Source organism: Leucoraja erinacea, chromosome 12 (genome assembly GCF_028641065.1).
Source record: "Leucoraja erinacea ecotype New England chromosome 12, Leri_hhj_1, whole genome shotgun sequence".
NCBI lineage: Eukaryota > Metazoa > Chordata > Chondrichthyes > Rajiformes > Rajidae > Leucoraja > Leucoraja erinaceus.
Window position 1 is genome coordinate 54,775,518 of NC_073388.1, and position 22,617 is coordinate 54,798,134.

Here is a 22,617-nt window from a genome sequence, read left to right on the forward strand (position 1 = left end):
TTGGGTTATGGGTGGCCCTAGTTGGGTGGTGTCGTGAGGGGCAGGGTTACCCTAGTTGGGTGGTGTCGTGAGGGGCAGGGTTGGGTATGGGTGGCCCTAGCTGGGTGGTGTCTTGGTCAAACATGGACAGTTGATGGAGAGGGGGGGCGGAGTTCTGTTGTGACGTCAATGACGTAGAGCGTCGGTGACGTTATGGGCCGATGACGTAGTTACGTCGATGACGTAGTGGGCCGATGATGTAGTGACGTCGTCGGCGACGCGACTCCGCGCGTTACCGGAAGCGGAAGCAGAAGCGGAAGTGGCGGCGGTGGGTTGTTGTCACGGGCACCGGGAGGATGTCGAGCAGCCTGGAGAGTATCCTTTGCCCGGGCAGGCGGGCGGGCGGGCGGAGACCCTGTCATTCTACACGCCACACGGTGCCCGCTGTAGCCGGGGCTGTCGGGCTCTGGACTCACCGGCCCCGGGTTCACGCCGGCCCGGCCCGGCCCATCCCACCCCGGCCCGGCCCGGCCCCGGGCAGCCAGAGGCCCCGCTGTCGCTGCAGGAAGTACAGAGTGGTTTAATCACCCGTCCCCGCGGTCCCGACTGTCCCGGGCCGGAGCCAAGTCGCCACCAGTTCCAGTCTCCAGTTTCACTCCAAGTGTTTCTCCTGGAAAGTTAAAACGCAGAGGGACGTTCACACCTTTGTGTCTCCAACTGGGGCTCGAGGGATAATTGCTTCCAACCATTTCCCTGGGTTGTGTAGGAAGGAAGTGCAGAAGCTGAAGATAGACACAACATTCTGGAGTAACGCAGCGGGGACAGGCAGCTTCCCTGGAGAGAAGGAATGAGTGACAGACGAAGCCAATGCAGGAGCCACTTGTCTTGCACAGGGTGGGCACTTTACCATGTCATGCTTCTTCCGCTGTTTACACTACTTTCCCGATAGTTCGATTCCTGATTTCCCGCATGTCAAATGCGCCGACTGCGCGAGATAACCACTGATATTTGCGCAGCAATCAACCAGAACCAGACTCCACTTCGAGTTGATGCAGATGTTAATGTTTTTCAAAGGGAGTTTGAGAGCAATTTTGAATCTGTCCATCTCTGTACCCTGGGATCTTGCAATCCTGCTGTCAGGCATGCGAAAGCTGTGGTCTTCTCGATGAAAGGATGCAGAGTCTCACTACTGGATTTGGGGGATTTTGTAGATACAGAGTTTGTGACATCCGTCAAGATGGTGAGGCTGCTCTTGGAGTGTTGCATTCAGTTTTGGTCACTACAAGAGGAAGGATAGTGTTCAGCTAGAAAGAGTGCAGATAAGATTTTCTAAGGATGTTGCCAGGACTTAAGTGCCTGAACTATATGGAGAGGCTGGGCAGGCTGAGACTGTATCCCTTAGAATGTCGGAAGATGAGAAGTGATCTTGAAGTGGTGCATAAGATCATGAGGGGAATAGGTATGGCAGAGGCACAGAGTCTTTTACCCAGAGTAGGGGAATCAAGAACCAGGTGACATAGGTTTAAGATAAGAGGGGAAAGATTTAATAAGAATTTGAGGGGCAACGTTTTGACAGGTGCTGGGTATATGGAACATACCCAGAGGAGATAGTTGAGGCAAGTACTCTTAACATCTTTAAAATACATTTGGACAAGTACATGGATAGGAAAGGTGTATAGAGATAAGGGCCAAACGAGGGCATTTGGAACTAGCGTGGATCAGGCATCTTGCTCGGAATGGCCAGTTGGGCCAAAGGGCTTGTTTACGTGTTGTATGACTTCTTCTTCAACTTATAATTTCACTATGGTGCCTGTTGTATGCAGTCTAAATCACAGAAGTATGAAGCAAACCGAAAATCGCTGTTGCTTGGTAGATCAATTGTCAACAGTGTGAATGGTGCTTTTTTGCCAGCTTTAGGGTGGCACAACGGTAGAATTGCTGTCTTACAGCGCCAGAGACCCGGGTTCGATCCTAGCTGCGTGTGCTTGTCTTTCTGGAGTTTATATGTTGTCTCCGTGACCAGCGCGGGTTTTCTCCAAGATCTTTGGTTTCGTCCTACACTCCAAATATGTACAAGTTTGTACGTTAATTGGCTTTGGTGACACTAAATTGTCCCTAGTGTGTACGTGGGACAGTGTTAATATGCGAGGATTGCTGCTCGGTTCAGACTCGATGAGCTGAAGGGCCTCTCTAAACTAAACTAAGGTTTTTTGCTTTTGAACTTTAAGCATTCTGTTCCTTGGGTGGTCGATAACTATACTGGCACACGAACGCTAAATGGAGAGTTTCAACATCAACATCTTTTGATAAAAGGCAGCTCCCATGATCTGGAGAGTGGTCCATGCTTTCCAGGGTATTTTTGTATACCCTATTGCCAGAAGATGATGATTTATGGCAGAGCCTGGTTGGCAGGTTGTGGGTGCTAAATGCAATTCCCTTACTCATGCATGCTTCAGTGAATGAGCTTTCAAGGGCTAAAACTGGGTTTTTGAATGCATGTACATATATCAGGGATTTTAAGAAGTAGTAATATGCAGCAAGGAAACAGCCCCTTGGCCCAGCTTGTTCATGCTGACCAATGTGCCAAACAGCCATTCCCAGACATAAGAAAAGTGTAGTTTAGTGATACAGCACGGAAACAGGCCCTTCGACCCATTGAGGCCTCACAGACCATCGATCCCTGCACATTAACAGAAGGGACAATTTACACTTGTACCAAGTATGCAAACCTAAGCCGATTAACCTATAAACCTGTATGAAGGAACTGCAGATGCTGGTTTAAACTGAAGATTAGAAGGGTCTTGATCCGAAATGTCACCCATTCCTTCTCTCCAGAGATGCTGCCTGTGCCGCTGAGTTACTCCAGCATTTTGTGTCAGCCTGCAAAGGTAGTTGGGATTGAACCCGAGTTGCTGGCGATGCAAGGCAGTGCCGCCCCATGTGCTGGCATTGTCTTCCCTTTTCCCTCCACAGCTACTGCCTGACCGTTTGAGTTCTTCCAGCAGTACATTTATTTTGCTGAAAATTCCAGCGCCTACTTCTCGTCTCCATTGAAGCCAATATCACTTCCTCTGGAATCTGCCGACAGAGGAAGTGATTGAAGTAGATACAATCACTATGTTCAAGGCATTTAGATACTTACATAGGCAAGGCATAGCAGGATTCCAACCTAATGGGCATGGATGGATATGCTGTAGATGGGCATAAACATGGTGGATCGAAGGCCACGTTTCTGTGCCATACGACGCTGACTCTGAAATGATGCAGGGATATAGTACTTCGGTTGTCTCCTCCAGTCATAATCACTAACTGTTATGCAAAGCTCTATGTTTAAAACTTTTTTGTATTAAAAAAAAAGTTCTATACAGTATTTTAACGTTATTTTGACCTTCAGATATTCCCTTATTTTCTATTGATCCTGCTAATGTTTGGTTCAATGGTAATAGACTGAATTGTCAGCATTATTGATATTTATTCATACTGTATCTATTGTGATCTGGAATATGTCAATATGCTTAGATCATTATCGTCAATATAGATGTGTTACTATTATTGTTTTTAAACTGCTGATTCTTACACAACTTTGCATAGACATGACCCTTGCAGCCATATAACTAATTTTTACTGATAACATTCAGGATAGTGATAATCATTTTGGACTTTGCATCCTTAACATTTCTTCAGAACATTTGTTTAATCTTAAGTTTGCTGCAAAGGACCTGTGCAGAAGTGCCAAAAAATGTGATAAAGAAGAAAAAACAGAAAAGGCCAAAATCAAAAAGGTAATCAGCTATTTCATGTATCTGACAGATGTGGGGTTGGGGAACTGCAATGAAATTCATGCCCTGTATGTTTCTTTCCTATTCCCAGCACCATTCTTATTACCTCAGACATGTTTGCTCGTTTTAGTGATGTCTCCTTGTTTTCTTTGCTGAGGATGCATTTCCTGATAATTCAGTGTGAGCATCAGATCACCTCCATTTGTGATAAAGAATGTGTGAAGTTTAGAAGATGGACTTGCATTATTATTTACCAGTGAAATGTAGAAATGTGTGCTTGTGTTATTGTGTACTGTGGTACACAATCACCAAGAGTCATGCTTAATCAATGCAATAAGATAGTTAAAAAATATCAGACAAATGACTTGCAGTTTTCAATGACACGTATTGGGATCTTTTGAATCACCTACAGAAACTAAAAATGTTTAATATTTTGGAAGGATTTAAATTATTTCCTAACTGATTTTTTCAATGAAAAACACTTGTTATAGAATGAGCTGCCAGAGGAAGTAGCTTGGGCAGGTACAGTTAAAAAACACGGGCACAAATATCGATAGGTTTAGGGGGATCTGAGCCAAGTGACTCGCGTAAACGGGGCATCTTGGTTAGCACAGACGAGTTGGGCCGAAGGATGTGTTGTCATGTTCGTTGGCTCTCTGACTCTATGTAATGATCTAGCTATCTGAACCAACTAATTAGTTGAATACCAGTCAATAGCAGCAAATAGATTGTGCCCACATTTATAGGAAAGCTGTGAGCCATTACTGAGTGCCAATCTATTTCTAGATTATATGTTGGAAATGTTTCAGTTGATTGCCGTAAAGCAAGATTGGATTACGAGAAAGACGTTGCGTTTATGTAGCATATTGTAGTATGTTATTGATAATAGGTGTTTAAATAGGTATGTTATTAACATTATATATTGCGAAGAAAATTAAATTAGCTTTTATTCACAAGTACTTTTACTAATGTCATTAACTTGACAATTCTTGAAGACATTTTTGTGCAATGAACCCAATTGAATTTGGTAGTGATATATATTTCAAGGCAATTTACATTTTGTACCATTTTAGACACTGATCACCAGATGCAACTGACAAATCCATGGAAAATAGACGATAGACAATAGGTGCAGGAGTAGGCCATTCGGCCCTTCGAGCTAGCACCGCCATTCAATGTGATCATGGCTGATCATCCCCAATCAGTACCCCGTTCTTGCCTTCTCCCCATATCCCCGACCGCTATTTTTAAGAGCCCTATCTAGCTCTCTTGAAAGCATTCAGAGAACCTGCCTCCACCGCCCTTTGAGGCAGAGAATTCCACAGACTCACCACTCTCTGTGCGAGAACGTGTTTCCTCGTCTCTGTTCTAAATGGCTTACTCCTTATTCTTAAACCGTGGCCCCCTGGTTCTGGACTCCCCCAACATCGGGAACATGTTTCCTGCCTCTAACATGTACTAACCCTTAACAATCTTATGTTTCAATGAGATCCCCCTCATCCTTCTAAACTCCAGAGTGTACAAGCCCAGCTGCTCCATTCTCTCAGCATATGACAGTCCCGCCATCCCGGGAATTAACTTTGTAAACCTACGCTGCACTCCCTCAATATCAAGAATGTCCCTCAAATTAGGGGACAACACCTGCACACAATACTCCAGGTGTGGTCTCACTAGGGCTTCGTACAACTGCAGAAGGATCTCTTTGCTCCTATATTCGATTCCTCTTGTTATAAAGGCCAACATACCATTTGCTTTCTTCACTGCCTGCTGTACCTGCATGCTTACTTTCATAGACTGATGTACAAGGACCCCCAGATCCCGTTGTACTTCCCCTTTTCCCAACTTGACGCCATTTAGATAGTAATCTGCCTTCCTGTTTTTGCTACCAAAGTGGATAACCTCACATTTATCCGCATTAAACTTCATCTGCCATGCATCTGCCCACTCCCCCAACCTGTCCAAGTCACCCTGCACTCTCAAAGCATCCTCCTCACAGTTCACACTGCCACCCAGCTTTGTGTCATCTGCAAATTTGCTAATGTTACTTTGAATCCCTTCATCCAAATCATTGATGTATATTGTAAATAGCTGTGGTCCCAGCACCGAACCTTGCGGTACCCCACTAATCACTGCCTGCCATTCTGAAAGGGACCCGTTAATCAATACTCTTTGTTTCATGTCTGCCAACCACTTCTCTATCCATGTCAGCACTCCGCCCTCAATAACATGTGCCCTAATTTTGCCCACTAATCTCCTATGTTGGACTTTATCAAATGCTTTCTGAAAGTCCAGGTACACTACATCCACTGACTCTCCCATGTCCATTTTCGTAGTTACATCTGTCTAGCTGGGCAATGCATTCAACAACCAATTTAAAGGACCAGCTGGTATTACTGGAAAACTGGCATGTGTGAGACAATAGCCTTTGTAGATTAGCCTTGTGCGCACATGTTTGCTTGTCATCGCATTAACTACATTTAAAAATTACAATTTGTGCAATTGATTTGTAGTTTATTGTGTCAAGAAAATTGGATTTTTGTTTACTAGAGCAGTGGAAACAAAACCAAATCTGCAGATATAATGTGAGACAATATTGATTGGTGTATTTTATATTTTTGTTGTTGGTATGGCGGAGCCTATCGGCAGCGGCTCGACTACAGTCCGTCTGTCTTTTTTTTTTAATTTTTTGTCTTGTTAAATGTATGTCTTGAGTCTAGTTGTTATTATTTTTCTTTAGCTGTGTATATATGGGGGGTGGGGTGGGGGAAACTGTTAGTCTCTTCCCTGTACGGGGGACCCAATTCTTTCCCTGTCGGGTTCCCGATGTCATAGGGCCTAACATCGTGGAGCCGGCGGCGGCCTCCGGCCGGGACCAACCTGAGGGCTCCAGTCGCGGAGCCTGTGGCCTCGCCATCGCGGAGCTGGCCATCTTCGGAGCAGGAAGGGCTGTGGTGGGCGCGCGGCTGCGACCCGACTTCGGAGCTTCCGAGGCTCTGGCCACAGGCCCGGTGGACGGTAACATCGGGAGCTCCAGGTCCCCGGTGGGAGACCGCTTTTCGGAGCTCCCGCAACGGCAACTTCCCCCACTGGAATCGCTAGGTTTAAAGGTCTAACATCACCTGGCGTGGCTTAAACGGCTTATCATCGCCCGCCTGGGGCTTTAACATCGGGTGCCCCAGTTCGCCTCAACGCTGTAGTTGGACTGCTGGACCGCGGGAGAAGAACAAAGGGAAGAGATAAGACACCTTCCATCACAGTGAGGAGGTGTTGGAGATTCACTGTGATGGATGTTTGTGTTAAGTGTGGGTCTTGGGTTTTTTTGTAATGTAAGACTAGAAAATGCAATTTCGTTCAAATCACGCTGAATGACAATAAAAGGCATTCTATTCTATTCTATTTATCCCATTGTTAATTCTAAGCTTAAGATCAATTTATCTATATTCAAATGTCTACTTTATCATATGTTTACAGGCAATTCAGAAGGGTAATACAGAAGTAGCAAGAATACATGCAGAAAATGCAATTCGACAAAAGAATCAGTCCATTAATTTTCTGCGAATGAGTGCCAGAGTGGATGCAGTGGCAGCGCGGGTTCAGAGTGCAGTTACAATGGGCAAGGTATGTTTAGATCAGAGTCAATAGCAAAACAATTTAGAAACTAGAAATGCTGTATTTAAGTTAACAAGTATTACATTTTTGAACATCAGTACTAGTTATTTTTAGTTGACTATATTCTATGTCGTGCTTTAATTATGATTAATAAGCAGTGGCCTTGTGGTAAATTTGTCTCCAGAATAATTTCCCTATTCATGAACAATTGGGGAGTAATTTTTAATAGAGTGGTTAATATCTGCAACATGTTGGAAAAGGAGTTGATACGCACAGATATATACACAATAGGTGCAGGAGTAGGCCATTCGAGCCAGCACCGCCATTCAATATGATCATGGCTGATCATCCACATTCAGTACCCCGTTCCTGCCCTTGCCATATCCCCTGACTCTGCTATCTGTAAGAGCTCTATCTAACTCTCTTGAAAGCATAATTTCGTTCAAACCTAGGTTTGAATGACAATAAATAGCATTCCATTCCATCCAGAGAACCGGCCTCCACTGCCTTCTGAAGCAGAGAATTCCACAGATTCACAACCCTCTGTGTGAAAAAGATTTTCCTCATCTCCGTTCTAAATGGCTTACCTCTTATTCATAAACTGTGTTCCCTGGTTCTGGACTCCCCCCAACATCGGGAACATGTTTCCTGCCTCCAGCCTGTCCAAACCCTTAATCTTATGTTTCAATAAGATCCCCTCTCACCCTTCTAAATTTCAGCGTATATTTGGCCTTCCTGTTTTTGCCACCAAAGTGGATAACCTCACATTTATCCACATTAAACTGCATCTGCCATACATCTGCCCACTCACCCAACCTGTCCAAGTCAGCCTGCATCCTCATAGCATCCTCCTCAAAGTTCAGACTGCCACCCAGCTTTGTGTCATCTGCAAATGTGCTAATGTTACTTTTAATCCCTTAATCTAAATCATTAATGTATATTGTAAATAGCTGTGGTCCCAGCACAGAGCCTTGCGGTACCCCTGCCTGCCATTCTGAAAGGGACCTTCTTATCTCTACTCTTTGTTTCCTGTCTGCCAACCAATTTTCTATCCATGTCAGTACCCTACCCACAATTCCAAGTGCTCTAATTTTGCCCACTAATCGCCTATGTGGGACTTTATCAAATGGTTTCTGAATGTCCAAATACACTACATCCACTGACTCTCCTTTGTCAACTTTCCTAGTTACATCTTCAAAAAATTCCAGAAGATGAATCATGCATGATTTCCCCTTTGGAAATCCATGTTGACTCGGACTGATCCTGTTATTGCTATCCAAATGTGCCCTATTTCATCTTTTATGATTGACTCCAGCATCTTCCCCACCACTGATGTCAAACTAACGTCTATAATTCCTTGTTTTTTCTCCTGCCTTTCTTAAAAAGTGGAATATTAGCTACCCTTCAATCCACAGGAACTGATCCTGAATCTATGGAACATTTAAAATGATCACCAATGCCTCCACGATTTCTAGAGCCACTTCCTTAAGTACCCTGGGATGCAGGCCCTGAGGATTTATCAGCCTTCAGTCTCATCAGTCTACCCAACACCATTTCCTGCCTAATGTGAATTGCCTTCAGTTCCTCCGTCACCCTAGATCCTCTGGCCACTAGTACATCAGGGAGATTGTTTGTCTCTTCCTTAGTGAAGACAGATCCAAAGTACCCCTTTCCTTTTTCCCCCATAATAAATTCACCTGTTTCAGTCTTCAAGGGTCCAACTTTGGTCTTAACTAATTTTTTCCTCTTCACATACCTAAAGAAGCTTTTCCTATCCTCCTTTATATTATTGGCTAGCTTAGCTTCGTACCTCATCTTTCCTCCCCGTATTGCCTTTTTAGTTATTTTCTGTTGCTCTTTAAATGTTACCCAATCCTCTTGCTTCCCGCTCATCTTTGCTGTGTTATACCTCTCTTTTATTTTTATACTGTCCCTGACTTCCCTTGTCAGCCATCCTTACTGCCCTTGGAATCTTTCTTCCTCTTTGTAATGAACTGATCCTGCACCTTCTGTATTATTTCCAGAAATACCTGCCGTTTTTGTTCCACTGTCATCCATGCTAGGGTATCTTTCCAGCCAACTTTGACCAGCTCCTCCCTCATGGCTCCATAGTTCCCTTTGTTCAATAGTAATACTGACACTTCCGATTTTCCCTTCTTCCTCTTAAAATGTAGATTCAAACTTATCACATTATGGTCACTATCTCAACCTTAATAAATGGCTCTACCTCGAGTTCCCTTATCAAATCCGGTTCATTACATAACACTAAATCCAGAATTGCCTTCTCCCTGGTAGGCTCCAGAACATGTTGCTCTAAGAATCCATCACGGAGACACTCCACAAACTCCCTTTCTTGGCGTTCATTACCAACCTGATTTTCCCAGTCTACCTGCATGTTGAAATCTCCCATAACAACCGTAGCATCACCTTTGCGACATGCCAATTCATAAATCTCAAATATAATTATGATATTTAAGACATGTTGTGCTAGACCATTCAATTGCCAATGTATAGAATGATGGGGGCAATTGGAATGGGCATGGTTCGCTGAAGGGCTACTCTGACTCCATGATTCCATGTGGAATGATGCTAATCAGAATTCCCAGTCACAGCATTTAAATGTTCCAAGCTAAAGTCATGGGTTATGTCAATTGTTGTACATGGTTCACTGTCTCTTGAAAACCTTCACCTCAAACTGTATAACTTGGCAAATGATGCAATAGGCTGTTAAACTGTGTAAATGACAATATAAACCCCAAAAGGCAAATTCAGTAATGCTTTCTAATTATCACTTGGGCAGGGTAACTGGTGGGTCTGGCCTTTTTTAACATCTAAATATACTGACCTTGTTCAAACTGATGATGCCCAATGTGACCTTTCCATTCACTTCACTTGTATGATTGTCCCTCATGTTTGGGTAGAATCTTAATGGGCAACATGTAAACCAAAGTTTTTTTTACCATTTTTCAAGTATATTTTGTCATTATGTTTAGCGCACACATTGTGGGCTGAAGATCCTTTTTAAAGGCACAGCATGGGAAATGGCCCTTTAGCCCACCAAGTCCATATCAACCATCCATCACCCTGTCACACAGTTTATCCCACTTTCACGTCCACTCCCTACACATTAAAGGCAATTTTTCAGAAGCCAATTAACTGACAAATGTGCATGTCTTTGGGATGTGGGAGGGAACCGGAGCACCCAGAGGAACACCATGTGGTCACAGGGAGAACATGCAAACAGTGCCCAAGGTCAGAAGCGAACCCAGGCGTCTGGCACTGTGAGGCAGCGGCTCTACCAGCAGTGCCACTGTGCTACCCAGTTATAGCCTGTTCCTGTGCTGTATTTGTCTATGTTCAGTTATCATTACAATAATTAAAACCAATACCAAGCATACTACTGTCAATGACCATTTTGTTAGCTCAAAGAATTAAATCAAGTTGTTCAGGCACAATAACAAATCTCAGCTATAGGAAAGATATCTTTAAGCTGGAAAGGTTTGAAGAAGATTCATGAGGATGATACCGGGTCTGGAGAGTTTGAGCTACAAAGAGAGACTGCATAGGCTGGGCTATTTTCCCGGAGGCTTTGGGAGCTGAGGGTGTTTTTGTCGTCATATCACAGGGGACACAGGATGAAAGGTCAGTCTTTTTCTGAGGGTAGAGGGGATCTAAAACTAGATGGCATAGATTTAAATTGAGAGGGAAAAGATTTAAAGGGGATCTGAGGGGCAACCTTTTCACCGTGTGTAGTGGGTATGTGGAATGGGCTGCTAGAGGAAGTGATTGAGGCAGGAAAATTGAAAAGATATTTGAACAGTTACATGGATAGAAAGGTTTTGAAGGATGTGGATCAATGCAGGAAAATGAGACTAGGTCAGGTTCCCACATGTTCGGCATGGACAGATTGGGCAGTATCCACGGCGTACGACTCCGTTTGGATAATGTTTACTTAACCTGTAACTGGCAAAAGCAGTACCTCTCGGCTCATTTGAAGAGTGCGAATATGGGACTGATGATCAGCAAACTTATTGATCTGTTTTCCTGCCTCAATTCAGTAGGCGGCGCGACTGTCGTCAGCAGCGGCCTCTGCAGCCCGTCTGCGTTTTTATTATTTTTTGTCTATGTTTCTATGTAGTTTTTGTTATTTTTTGTTGGGGTGTGTGTGTGTGGGGTGGGGTGGGAGGGAGGGGGTAACTTTTAAATCTCTCCCTGCACGGGAGACCCGACCTTTTCTTGTCGGGTCTCCGTTGTCGTTGGGGCTGCAACGAGGAGCGGCCTCCAACAGGAAGACCGGGGACTCTGGTGCCGACAACTCACCTCACCGTCGCGGAGCTGGCCGAGTCCAGAGCGGGTGGAGCAGTGGTGGAGCGCTGCTGCTGCTGCGGCCCGACCTCCAGAGATTCGGAGGCTGCAACTGCGGGTCTGGCGGACGGCAGCACCGGGAGCCCGCGGGTCCCTGGAGGGAGACCGCTTTTCAGGGCTTTCGCAACGGCGACTTCTCCCGCCCGAGCTGCGGGGTCGAAGAGCTCCTGGAGCGGGGCCTGACATCACCGCCCCGCGCGGTTTGGAATGGCTGCGGGACTCTGCGACGCACGCCGGGTGCTCTATCACAAAGACCCGGTGTGCGACCTCGCACCACCCGGCGTGGTTTTAATGGCCGCGGGACAATCGCCATCGCCAGCCGGGGGCTTTGACTTTGACTCTGACATCGGGGGGGGAGAGTGCAGTGGAGAGATAAGTTTTTTTGGCCTTCCATCACAGCAATGTGATGGATGTTTATGTAAATTATGTTGTGTCTTGGGTCTATTTGTTTGTAATGTATGGCTGCAGAAACGGCATTTTGTTTGGACCTCAAGGGGTCCAAATGACAATTAAATTGAATCTTGAATCTTGATCAAGCCAATGAGTTACTTTCAGCATTTAACAAATTCTAATCTTTTACTTTAGGTAACCAAATCTATGGCAGGAGTTGTCAAATCCATGGACATCACCTTAAAAAGTATGAACCTGGAAAAGGTACCTCTTAAAATAAATGATTTCAGTTTATAAACCTTGACTTATTTCCAGTCGTAGTTTGCGTCTCATAGTAAGCTGCTAATTTAGTCACGTTGTATTTGAACAAAAACAAGTTTATAACAATTGCTGCATTCAGTATATTTATAATCTTTGTTCCTCTAATATTTTGGAAGACGGTAGAAACAGGGCTGACATTTAATATAATTCACATGGATGGCATTTATAAGTATAATAATTTGTAAGTAGACTTTATAATTAACTGAGTCAGAAGGTAAAAACCTTTCCAGAAGGTATAAAATAAAACAATATTTGTGTTCCATACTTAAAATATTGGGTTCATATACATCTGAATACTTGCAGCATTTTTTATGATCACACTTTTATCTTTCATACGAAAGGAATGAGGAATCAATATGCCTTGTACTCCTGATTTCTGTCATGTGCCTTTTGCTGAGGAATGGCTTCCGTCTGGCCACTCTACTGTAAAGGTCTGATTGGTGGACTGCTGCAGATATAGTTGTCCTTCTGGAATGTGCTCCCATCTCCGCAGAGGAACTCTGGAGTTCTGTCAGATTGACCATCGAGTTCTTGGTCACCTCCCTGACCAAAGGCCCTTCTCCCCCGATTGCTCAGTTTGACCGGGCGGCCAGCTCTATGAAGAGTCCTGGTGATCCCAAAGTTCTTCCATTTAAGAATGACGGAGGCCACTGTGCTCTTCGGGACCTGCAATGCTGCAGAAATTGTTTTATACCCTTCCCCAGTTCTGTCTCGCAACACAATCCCGTCTCAGAGATCTACGGATAATTCCTTTGTCTTCATGGCTTGGCTTTTGCTCTGACATGCACTGTCAACTGTGGGACATATAGACAGATGTGTGCCTTTCAAAATCATGTACAATCAATTTAATTTACCACTGGTGGACTACAATCAAGTTGTAGAAACATCTCAAGGATAATCAATGGAAACAGGATGAACCTAAGCTCAATTTTGAGTGTCATAGCAAAGGGTCTGAATACTTACGTAAACGTAATATTTCAGTTATTTATTTTAAATTTCTAAACACCTATTTTTTGCTTTTTTATTATGGGGTATGCTGTGTAGATTGATGATAAAAAAAAGAATCTAATCCATCTAAAAGAAAGGCTGTAACGTAACAAAATGTGGAAAAAGTGGTCTGAATACTTTCTGAATGCACTGTATTCTGCCCAGCAGTTCCTATCTTGTGTGCAATCACTCTTAGCAATCAGAAACAAATCAAAGGGAAGAGAAACCATGCATTTTGCGTCCACTAAAATCTAATGAGCATAGGGATTAATCAGATTTTTAATTGAAAAAATTGAAGCAGTCAGTGTAAAATTCTAGGACGAGGAAACACAAAACAGATAGCAGGATTTAATTTTGTAGCAATATCTACAGTGCACATTTTTTAAAAGGAGTTCATGGTCATCATTAGTGCAATAATTTATGTGCAGTCCTTCCTCAGGTGCATTTGCCCTCCTGAATAACATCAATGGAGATCCAGAAAAAATTTCAGCAATGATATTACCTTTATCTTACAGATTTCTGCTCTGATGGATAAGTTTGAACATCAGTTTGAGACATTAGATGTACAGACCCAGCAAATGGAGGACACAATGAGCAGCACTACAACTCTAACCACGCCACAGGTAAGAGACACGGGTATCATTTGCTGTTTAGTTCAAAGGTTCAAAGGTCTGTTTATTGTCACGTGTACCAATTAAGGTACAGTGAAACTCGAATTACCAGACAGCCATACTAAAAAAAAAACCCAATAAGACACACAACTACATATAAGTTAACATAAACGCCCACCACAGCAGATTCCCCACATCCTTCACTGTGATGGAAGGCAATAAAGTCTAATCTTCTTCACTCTTTATTCTCCCACGGTCGGGGCAGTCGAACCATCCGCAATCAGGGCGGGCGAAACCCCCGAGTCGGGGTGGTCAAAGCTCCCGTGGCCTGGAGCTCCCAAAGTCGGTCCCTAACCAGAGACTGCGAGCTCCACGATGTTAAGCCACATGCTCCCGTGCTTGGAGCTCCGAGGTTGATCCCAGACAGGGATCGTCAGCTCCAAGAAGTTGTCCTGCAGGCTCCCGTAGTTGGAGCTCCCAAAATTAATCTCCAGCAAGAGGCCGCAAACTCCACGATGTTAGGCCGCAATGCGGACGGAGATACGATACGGAAAAAATCGCATCTCCGTCGAGGTAAGAAATTTAAAAGGTCCAAATGTCTTAAATAATGTTATAGTACCTGCCTCAACTACCTCCTCGTTCCACATACCCACTACCCTCGGTTGAAAAATGGCCCCTCGCATTTCTACTAAATCTTTCCCCTATCAGCTTAAATCTCTGGTTCTTGATACCCCTAATCTGGGTAAAAGACTGCATTTACCCTATCTATTTCCCTCATTATCTTAAACAGCTCCATAAGATCACCTCTCATCCTCCTGTGCCCCAAGGAATAAAGTCCTATCCTGCACAACCTCACCCACTTTCTGGACATTCTTTTGCCTGCAAACCGACCTATTAGAATTTCAAAGCTAATAGAACAGTGGTCGCTGATTCCAAATGGCTCACACACGGACATGTGCCGATCTATATTTGGGAAGTCAAAATCCTCAACTATGACAACCTTGTTAGTCTTGTTGCTACCTGCAATCTCCAGGCATATTTGTTCAACTAAATCCCATTGAATATCTGGATGCGTATCGTATACTCCCAACAAGGGAGTTGATCATCCCCTTTTTATTTCTCAGCTCCACCCATGTATCCTCATTGGACTGGATGATCCATCATTTATGTCATCTTGGACTATTGCCGTGATATTGCCCTTAATCAATAAAGCAACATCTCTTCTTTTACCACTCTCTCCTGTGGCACTTGTTCCCTGGAACATACAGCTGCCAGTCCGGTCCCTCTCTTAACCAGATTTCTGTAACGGCATCCCAGCATCCCTGGAACATACAGCATCCCAGTCGCATGTTCCTTTCCACGCCTGAGTCCATTCACCTTACCCGTGGGGCCTCTTGCAGTAAAATAAATGGAAATCAATCCGACAGTCCTCGCTCCCTACAATGCTCTTGCCTATTCTGTCCACTGGATATCCTTTGATCGCTTTCCATACTGACTTGTGGCCTCTTACCTGCCTCATTCCTACATTGGATCTTGCCCTTGACAATCTAGTTTAAACCCACCTGTCCAGTTCAGGTGCAACCCATCTCTCTTGTACAGGTCACCTATGCCCTTGAAGAGATCCCATGGGACCAAAATTCTGAATCCGTCTCCCTTGCACCAACTCTCACCTGCACATTCACCTGCCCTATTACTACCCTCATAACAAGTGGGTCTGGGCGTAATCCAGAGATCACCGCCCTGGAGGTCCAGCTATTTATCCTTTTCCCTAACTCCTTATATTCACTTTTGGGTCCATCCTTTTTCTTCGTACCCATGTCATTTGTGTCAACATGCACAACGGCATCGGGCTGCCTACCCCCTCCCCCTTGAGAATCCAGCATCAACATAATTCTCCCCAAATCTTGATCAATGTCAAACAGGGCAGGAAGAGCAAGGCATTGACATTACATGCAAGTTTTTTGCAGAGTCACACACCATCCTAACTTGCCAATTTATTGTCATTCCTTTATTGCTGGGACAAAATCCCAGGAACTCTAGAACCACACTGTGTGGAAACCATGTCAACCATTGACCACTTATCCATACTAGTTCTACGTTATCCCACTTCTTGCACACCAAAGGCAATTTTACAGAGGCTAATTAACCTACAAACCTGCACATATTTGGGATGTGAGAGGAAACCGGAGCACCTGGAGGAAACCCACTCAGTTAAGGACCTGTCCCACTAACGCGACTTTTCAGCGACCGTCTTGGACCTTCAACCATTGACCACACACACACACACACACACACACACACACACACAAAAAGCGGGGGAATGATAAACAGGAAGGTAAAAGACGGCTGGCACAGTTACGGTAAGTCATTTGGAGAAAGGGGGGAGAAGGAGTGGAGACACTTTTAAGAGGCCAGACAACTTTTAATAAAGTTTAGCGGCCATATAACATTACCGGTCGGTTTACTTACCTTTTTTTTCTCAAAAGTTTTACATTCGACTACCTTCGATTACCTACGATAGCATCATGACCTACTACGACCTACCTCGACTAAACCTACGAGTAAAAAAATATTTTTTCCATAGCGACCTTTTTTTACTCACGGGCATTTTTCAGCTTGCTGCGACATAACTGAGGCCTCGAGTACATGGGGACTACTCTCGAGCATGAAGGAGAGTTACAAAGACCTCCTAGGACCTCGTGTCGACCATGCTCCGAGTATGAGTCGAGGGCAAACTCTTCTAAACTCGTGAATTAAGTCACTGCAGTGGGACAGGCCCTTTACATGGAGAATGTGCTAACTCCATGTACACAGCACTCTAGGTTGGGATCGACTTGGGTTTCCAAAGTTGTGAGAAAGCAGCTCTACCACCTGCATCACTGTGCTGTTCAAGAAAGTGGTTCAATATTTAAAAAACAATGAAGATAACCCATAAACCTAAGGTAGATGCACCCATTCATTGATCCTTTTCAGAATGTCAGGTCCACTGAAAACGTGCTTTCCTCAAAAAGGAAATCTGGTATTTGCTTGTCAATTATGTTAGCTGCTCATGTGTATGTATCTCATGTTTGTAGTGAAACATTAACTTTTAGAAGTAACTCAATTTTAGGACATGCTGATGATATTAAATGGATATTAAACATGTATCGAATATATTGAACACATTTTCCTCTGATAATATGCACTCACCGATTATCTGTTTCTCTCCAGACTCAAGTGGATTCATTGCTCGTAGAGATGGCTGATGAAGCTGGGTTAGTATGCAGGAACATTTTGTAAGAGCTTTGATGCTGCCCCCTCATGGTGGCTTTGCCTGTGTTATTTATTTTTTAATCCTGTCAGACTAGTTCAGGGTTAACACATTGGTTAAAGACTCGAGAGTCCAATCACCTTTCCAGAGACTTATTGGGTGACTTTGGATGAAAGAGTCAAATTGAAGTCTTTGCTATCCTTTTTCATAAATTCTACCAAAGTAAAAAAAAAGAAAGAGCAGTGATCCAGAGGAACTACACCTTGATGAAGAAGGTTCTTGACCCAAAACATCACCTATTCATTTTCTCCAGAGATGCTGCCTGGTCACTGAGTTACTCCTATTTGTGCCTGTCTGGCTCTTAGTAATGTCTCCAGCACTTTTATTGACCATGCTGAAATGCAGTCTAGTCGGACTACAGCGTGACTTAATCAAGAGGAATAGAACAACTATTTTTGCAAAGACAAGTAGAACTTTATTGTGGCGTCTTTGAATCTTTTTATAGCAGTATATAATGATAAATCGATTTGATATTTGTCCCACATTATATTGGTCACTTTTTATTGTAACAAGACGTTAATTTGAACTGTTGTGATGATTCTTCATTTTTTCACATCCCGTTTTTAATTATCTTGTATACTAAATTAATGATCTTTATTGAAAATTACACAGATTGTTGTAAATTAAAAAAAAAAAAAAGGGTGTCACCTAACATTTCTGCACCATCTTGGAAGTAACCAAGGTCCATAGATTTTCTTTACTTGAATAGTGGTAAAACGGAAATTGATATCTTGTTTTATTATATCAACATACTTGGATTCTTTCACCAGTGACTGGTATATAGAACGAACTATTGAAAAGCCAATAGACAATAGGTGCAGGAGTAGGTCATTCGGCCCTTCGAGCCAGCACCGCCATTCAATGTGATTATGGCTGATCATCCACAATCAGTACCCCATTCCTGCCTTCTCCCCATATTCCCTGACCGCTATTTTTAAGAGCCCTATCTAGCTCTCTCTTGAAAGCATCCAGAGAACCTGCCTCCACCGCCCTCTGAGGCAGACAATTCCACCGACTCACCACTCTCTGTGAGAAAAAAGTGTTTCCTTGTCTCCGTTCTAAATGGCTTACTCCTTATTCTCAAACTGTGGCCCCTGGTTCTGGACTCCCCAACATTGGGAACATGTTTCCTGCCTCTAGTGTGTCCAAGCCCTTAACAATCTTATATGAAGGATGAAGGATACCTTGGTTTTATACTTGGAATTATAAAATAGAAATAAATAAAAGTAATGGGTAGTTAATTTGTATCCTATGAACACTTAAAGTAAATAAGTATTTTTAAATTAGTCTATTTTATGACCCATAAATCTTTGAGGAATTGTGCCATGACTTCTAATTATTTGTGATGGAGCTTTATGTTTCTTTTTGTAGAACAAGGAATTTGAAACCATTTTGTCACAGTCAATACCTGAACTGCATAACACAAAGATACTTTCAGTTTAAAACTACCAGCTCCCGCTAACATTGCAAGATTAGTGCAATATGTCAGTTTTCGGCTTACCATTAATTTACTGAATGTTTTGCTGAGGCAGAGAAAATAAAAATAAATGACACGTATTAATGTAATATAGAAACACTTGCCTTGTCCAAGGGCAGCCACTGGTTGTATTAGGAAACTGTGACTAAATGACAGATTTATTATCACTGACGTATATATAGATAGGCTTGTTGCCTGTAATTGAAAATTATTTAAAAGCATTTCCAATCCATGCAGTAGAGAAGGATGTAATTATGGTGGCTGATTAGTTATAATGTATATTCCTTTAGTAATATTTATGTTTTTTCATATAGAGACTGGAAACTTGGCATAATTGGAAATGTTGACATTAGTTTTGTGGCTGAGATCTAACACATAATTACTTGCAAAAGCAATTTATTGTTTTAATTATTTTGCTGATTACTGGATTGGAGCAAAAATCATGAGCATTTTCCTCTTCAGCTGCTGCCTGACCTCCTGTGTTCCTCCAGCAGTTTTTTCCCCTCAGGATTCTTGCATTTGCAGTGTGTCTTGGTAGATTTGTTTAGTTTGTTTCTTGAACAGTTGTCTAAAACTATTTTATTCTTTATTATGCACAGTTGGTTATAAAATGGTTACTCATGCGTTATTCAATTATATTCAGCATTCAGTAAGGCATTGTTAGTCGTCAAACATTGATGCAACATGTTGCCCTTGCGAAACCTTAAAGGATGCCATCTATGTTAGTCACTGCATGGCATGTCATTTGACTGCTGTAACCCAATGCATTTCCCATATATTGCAAAGTCATTACTAATTACTTTAGTTCCTTATTATTTTCTTCAATGAACAAACTAATGTAATTTTCACCCAACAAACAGCCTGTTTCCTTTATCATTGTAACTTTTTTTGCATATCTTTCATTCATTGTTCTTTATCTCTCGTTTCTCTTATCCTTAACCGGTCTGAAGAAAGATATCGACACGAAACGTCACCCATTCCATCTCTCCAGAGATGCTGCCTGTCCCGCTGAGTCACCCCCGCTTTTTGTGTCTGTCCTCAAACTAATGTTGGATACATTTTTTAGATTTACAGAATAGGTTATATTTAGGGATCACGTCAATTCATGTCTGTCTTTGAAGCACCATAGACGTTTGTGTCACCATTGTTGATGAGAAACCTGTTTGGTTTCATTACTGCAACACAACCACATCCAACAATTATTCCAAGTTCAAAACTTAGTCACTGTCAATGCAGTTTGAAAATTACAAGCAATGATTCAGCAGATGCTAGAATCCAAAATAAAATGGAAATTGCTGGAAATAGTCAGCAGATTAGGCAGAATCTATAGGTGAAACAGTTAGCCTGAAACTAAGTCGACATTTGTTTCAGCATTTGAATATTTCCAACACTATAGTCTCTATCATAGCACAGGAATGATGATGGGTAATGCCTAATATAGGGCGTGTTCTTTTATTTTCAGTCTTGATTTGAATCTACAGCTTCCTGATGGTCAAATGGGATCTGTTAGTAGCAGTGTGGCATCTGCAGAACAGGTAAGATCTTAGTTTCAAAAACATTTTATGAATGTCATTTGTGTACTTTCTTCAGTATTTGTATGTATTGTAGTATTTTTTATTTGATAGTATGTCGTTGCTTTAGACTTACTTTTAATGTATTCTAGACCAAGTGGGACTAGTTGGGCCCCTTCCCCGGGGGGGGGGGGGGGGGGGGGGCGCGTCAGCGCTCACCCCGGAGCCAATCATCCAGCCGGGGGGGGGGGCGGGGGGGTGGGGGGGGGCGCGCGGGGGGGGGGGAGCGAGCAGTGTGGACTCGACGTGGGTGGGGTTGCGGGCAGAGGAAAGTTCTATTTTTTTTTGTTGTAAAAAGCAAATCAATCTTTGAGACAATTAATAGACTCGACCCTTCCCCCGGTTTACACTATCCCTCCCCTGCCCCCGTCACACACTGCCCCGCACAATATTTCACTACTCACCAGTTCCCCCAACGCAACCCCTTTCCACCACTCACCAGTTCCCCCAATGCATCTCTCCCCCTCTCTCTCCCCCTCGAAGAATTCTCTGCAATAATTTTCCTGCCACTGACATGATGCTCACCAGTCTATAGTTCCCTGGATTGTCTCTGCTTCCTTTTTTAAATAAAGGAACGTTGACCATTCTCCAGTCCACCAGGACCTCGCCTGCGACTAGAGACGAAACAAAGAACCTCATCAATGCCCCCGCAATCTCCTCTCTTGCCTCCCTCAAGTTTGATCAGGTTAAAGATCTCAGAAGGAGATGGTAGATGCAGTTATGATTACATTGTTTAATATGCACTTGGACAGGACAGAGGTGAAAGGAGTAGAGATAACTCCTGTGACCTTCAGAATAATTGTGCAATCAGTGCAGCATGGAGTCATACAGCACAGAAACTAGCCCTTCTGCCCATCTCGTCCATGGCAACCAAGGTGCCTATCGAACCTACCCCCTTCTTTGATCCATTTTTCTCTGAACCTTTCCTATCCATGTACCCATCTAAATGTCTTTTAAATGTTGTTATTGTACTTGCATCAACCAATTCCTTTTGCAGCTCATTTCATATACATACTATGTGTGCAAAATGTTGCCCCTCTGGATCCTATTACATTTTTCCCTTAAACATATGCCCTGATTCTCCTCCCATACATAGGGCAGTCTGCTCCAAAGAAAATATTCCCCGCCTGTCCAACCTCTCCCTATACCTCGGTTCCTCTCCTTCTGGCAACATCCTCTTTAGGATGAAGAGAGAAGATTTTCTGCCCATTTCCTACAGCATATTCTTCAATTCCCTGCTGCGTTTGTATGTTGAGCACCGGTACCTTTTTGTGCTTCATCTTTATGAAGACTGCAGATTTAATATGAAATGTGCAAGTAATCTCCTTGCAGAACAGAAAACTTAAAAATTGATGTGGGAATAAAATCTATTTGCAGCGGCGTGTAGTACAGTATTTGCATTGTTTTTCCATTATAATATTTAAGATCCTTTTTTTCACAGTATGCCTCTTTATCTGTCTGGTTCATTGTTATAAGGTACAAATTGAAAGGCATTCAAGTCAAGAGAGTTTATTGTCATGTGTCCCAGATAGGACAATGAAATTTGTGCTTGCTGCAGTACAACAGAGTATTGTAGGCATAAATACAGAACAGTTCAGTGTGTCTATACAGCATAGACCATATATATATATACACACACATAAATAAACAGATACAGTGCAATAGGCTGTTATAGTTCAGAGTTTGTTTGATGGCAAATTTAACAGCCTGATGGCTGTGGGGAAGAAGCTGTTCCTAAACTTGGATGTACCAGATTTCAGGCTCCTGTACCTTCTACCTTATGACAGCGGAGAGATGAGTGTGTGGCCAGGATGGTGTGGGTCCTTGATGATATTGGCAGCCTTTTTGAGGCAGCGACTGCGATAGATCCCTTCGATGGTGGGGAGGTCAGAGCCGATGATGGACTGGGCAGTTGTCACAACTTTCTGCATTCTTTACCGCTCCTGGACACTCAAGTTGCCAAACCAAGCCACCATGCAACCAGTCCGCATGCTCTCTACTGTGCATCCGTAGAAGCTCGAGAGAGTCCTCTTTGACATAACGACTCTCCGTAATCTTGTCAGGAAGTAGAGGCACTGATGTGCTTTATTTATAATTGCATCAGTGTGCTGGGACCAGGAAAGATCTTCGGAAATATGCACGTCCAGGAATCTGAAGTTCTTGACCTTTTCCACCATATTGATATAAACAGGATTGTGGGTCCTTATCCTACTCCTTC

General features: G+C 43.2%; 1 protein-coding gene across 1 annotated transcript in view; it reads left to right on the plus strand.

Moving 5' to 3' along the window:
• The first annotated feature begins 213 nt into the window (after nucleotides 1-213).
• chmp1b (charged multivesicular body protein 1B) overlaps nucleotides 214-22,617 on the plus strand; it is a 31,950-nt gene continuing 9,546 nt past the window's right edge. Inside the window, exons 1-7 of the mRNA XM_055644156.1 lie at nucleotides 214-354; nucleotides 3,664-3,761; nucleotides 7,230-7,376; nucleotides 12,318-12,386; nucleotides 13,946-14,053; nucleotides 17,252-17,295; nucleotides 20,291-20,363. Of these exons, the coding sequence (XP_055500131.1) occupies nucleotides 336-354; nucleotides 3,664-3,761; nucleotides 7,230-7,376; nucleotides 12,318-12,386; nucleotides 13,946-14,053; nucleotides 17,252-17,295; nucleotides 20,291-20,363 (558 nt within the window). The 5' untranslated portion in view covers nucleotides 214-335. The remainder of the gene's footprint in view (nucleotides 355-3,663; nucleotides 3,762-7,229; nucleotides 7,377-12,317; nucleotides 12,387-13,945; nucleotides 14,054-17,251; nucleotides 17,296-20,290; nucleotides 20,364-22,617) is intronic.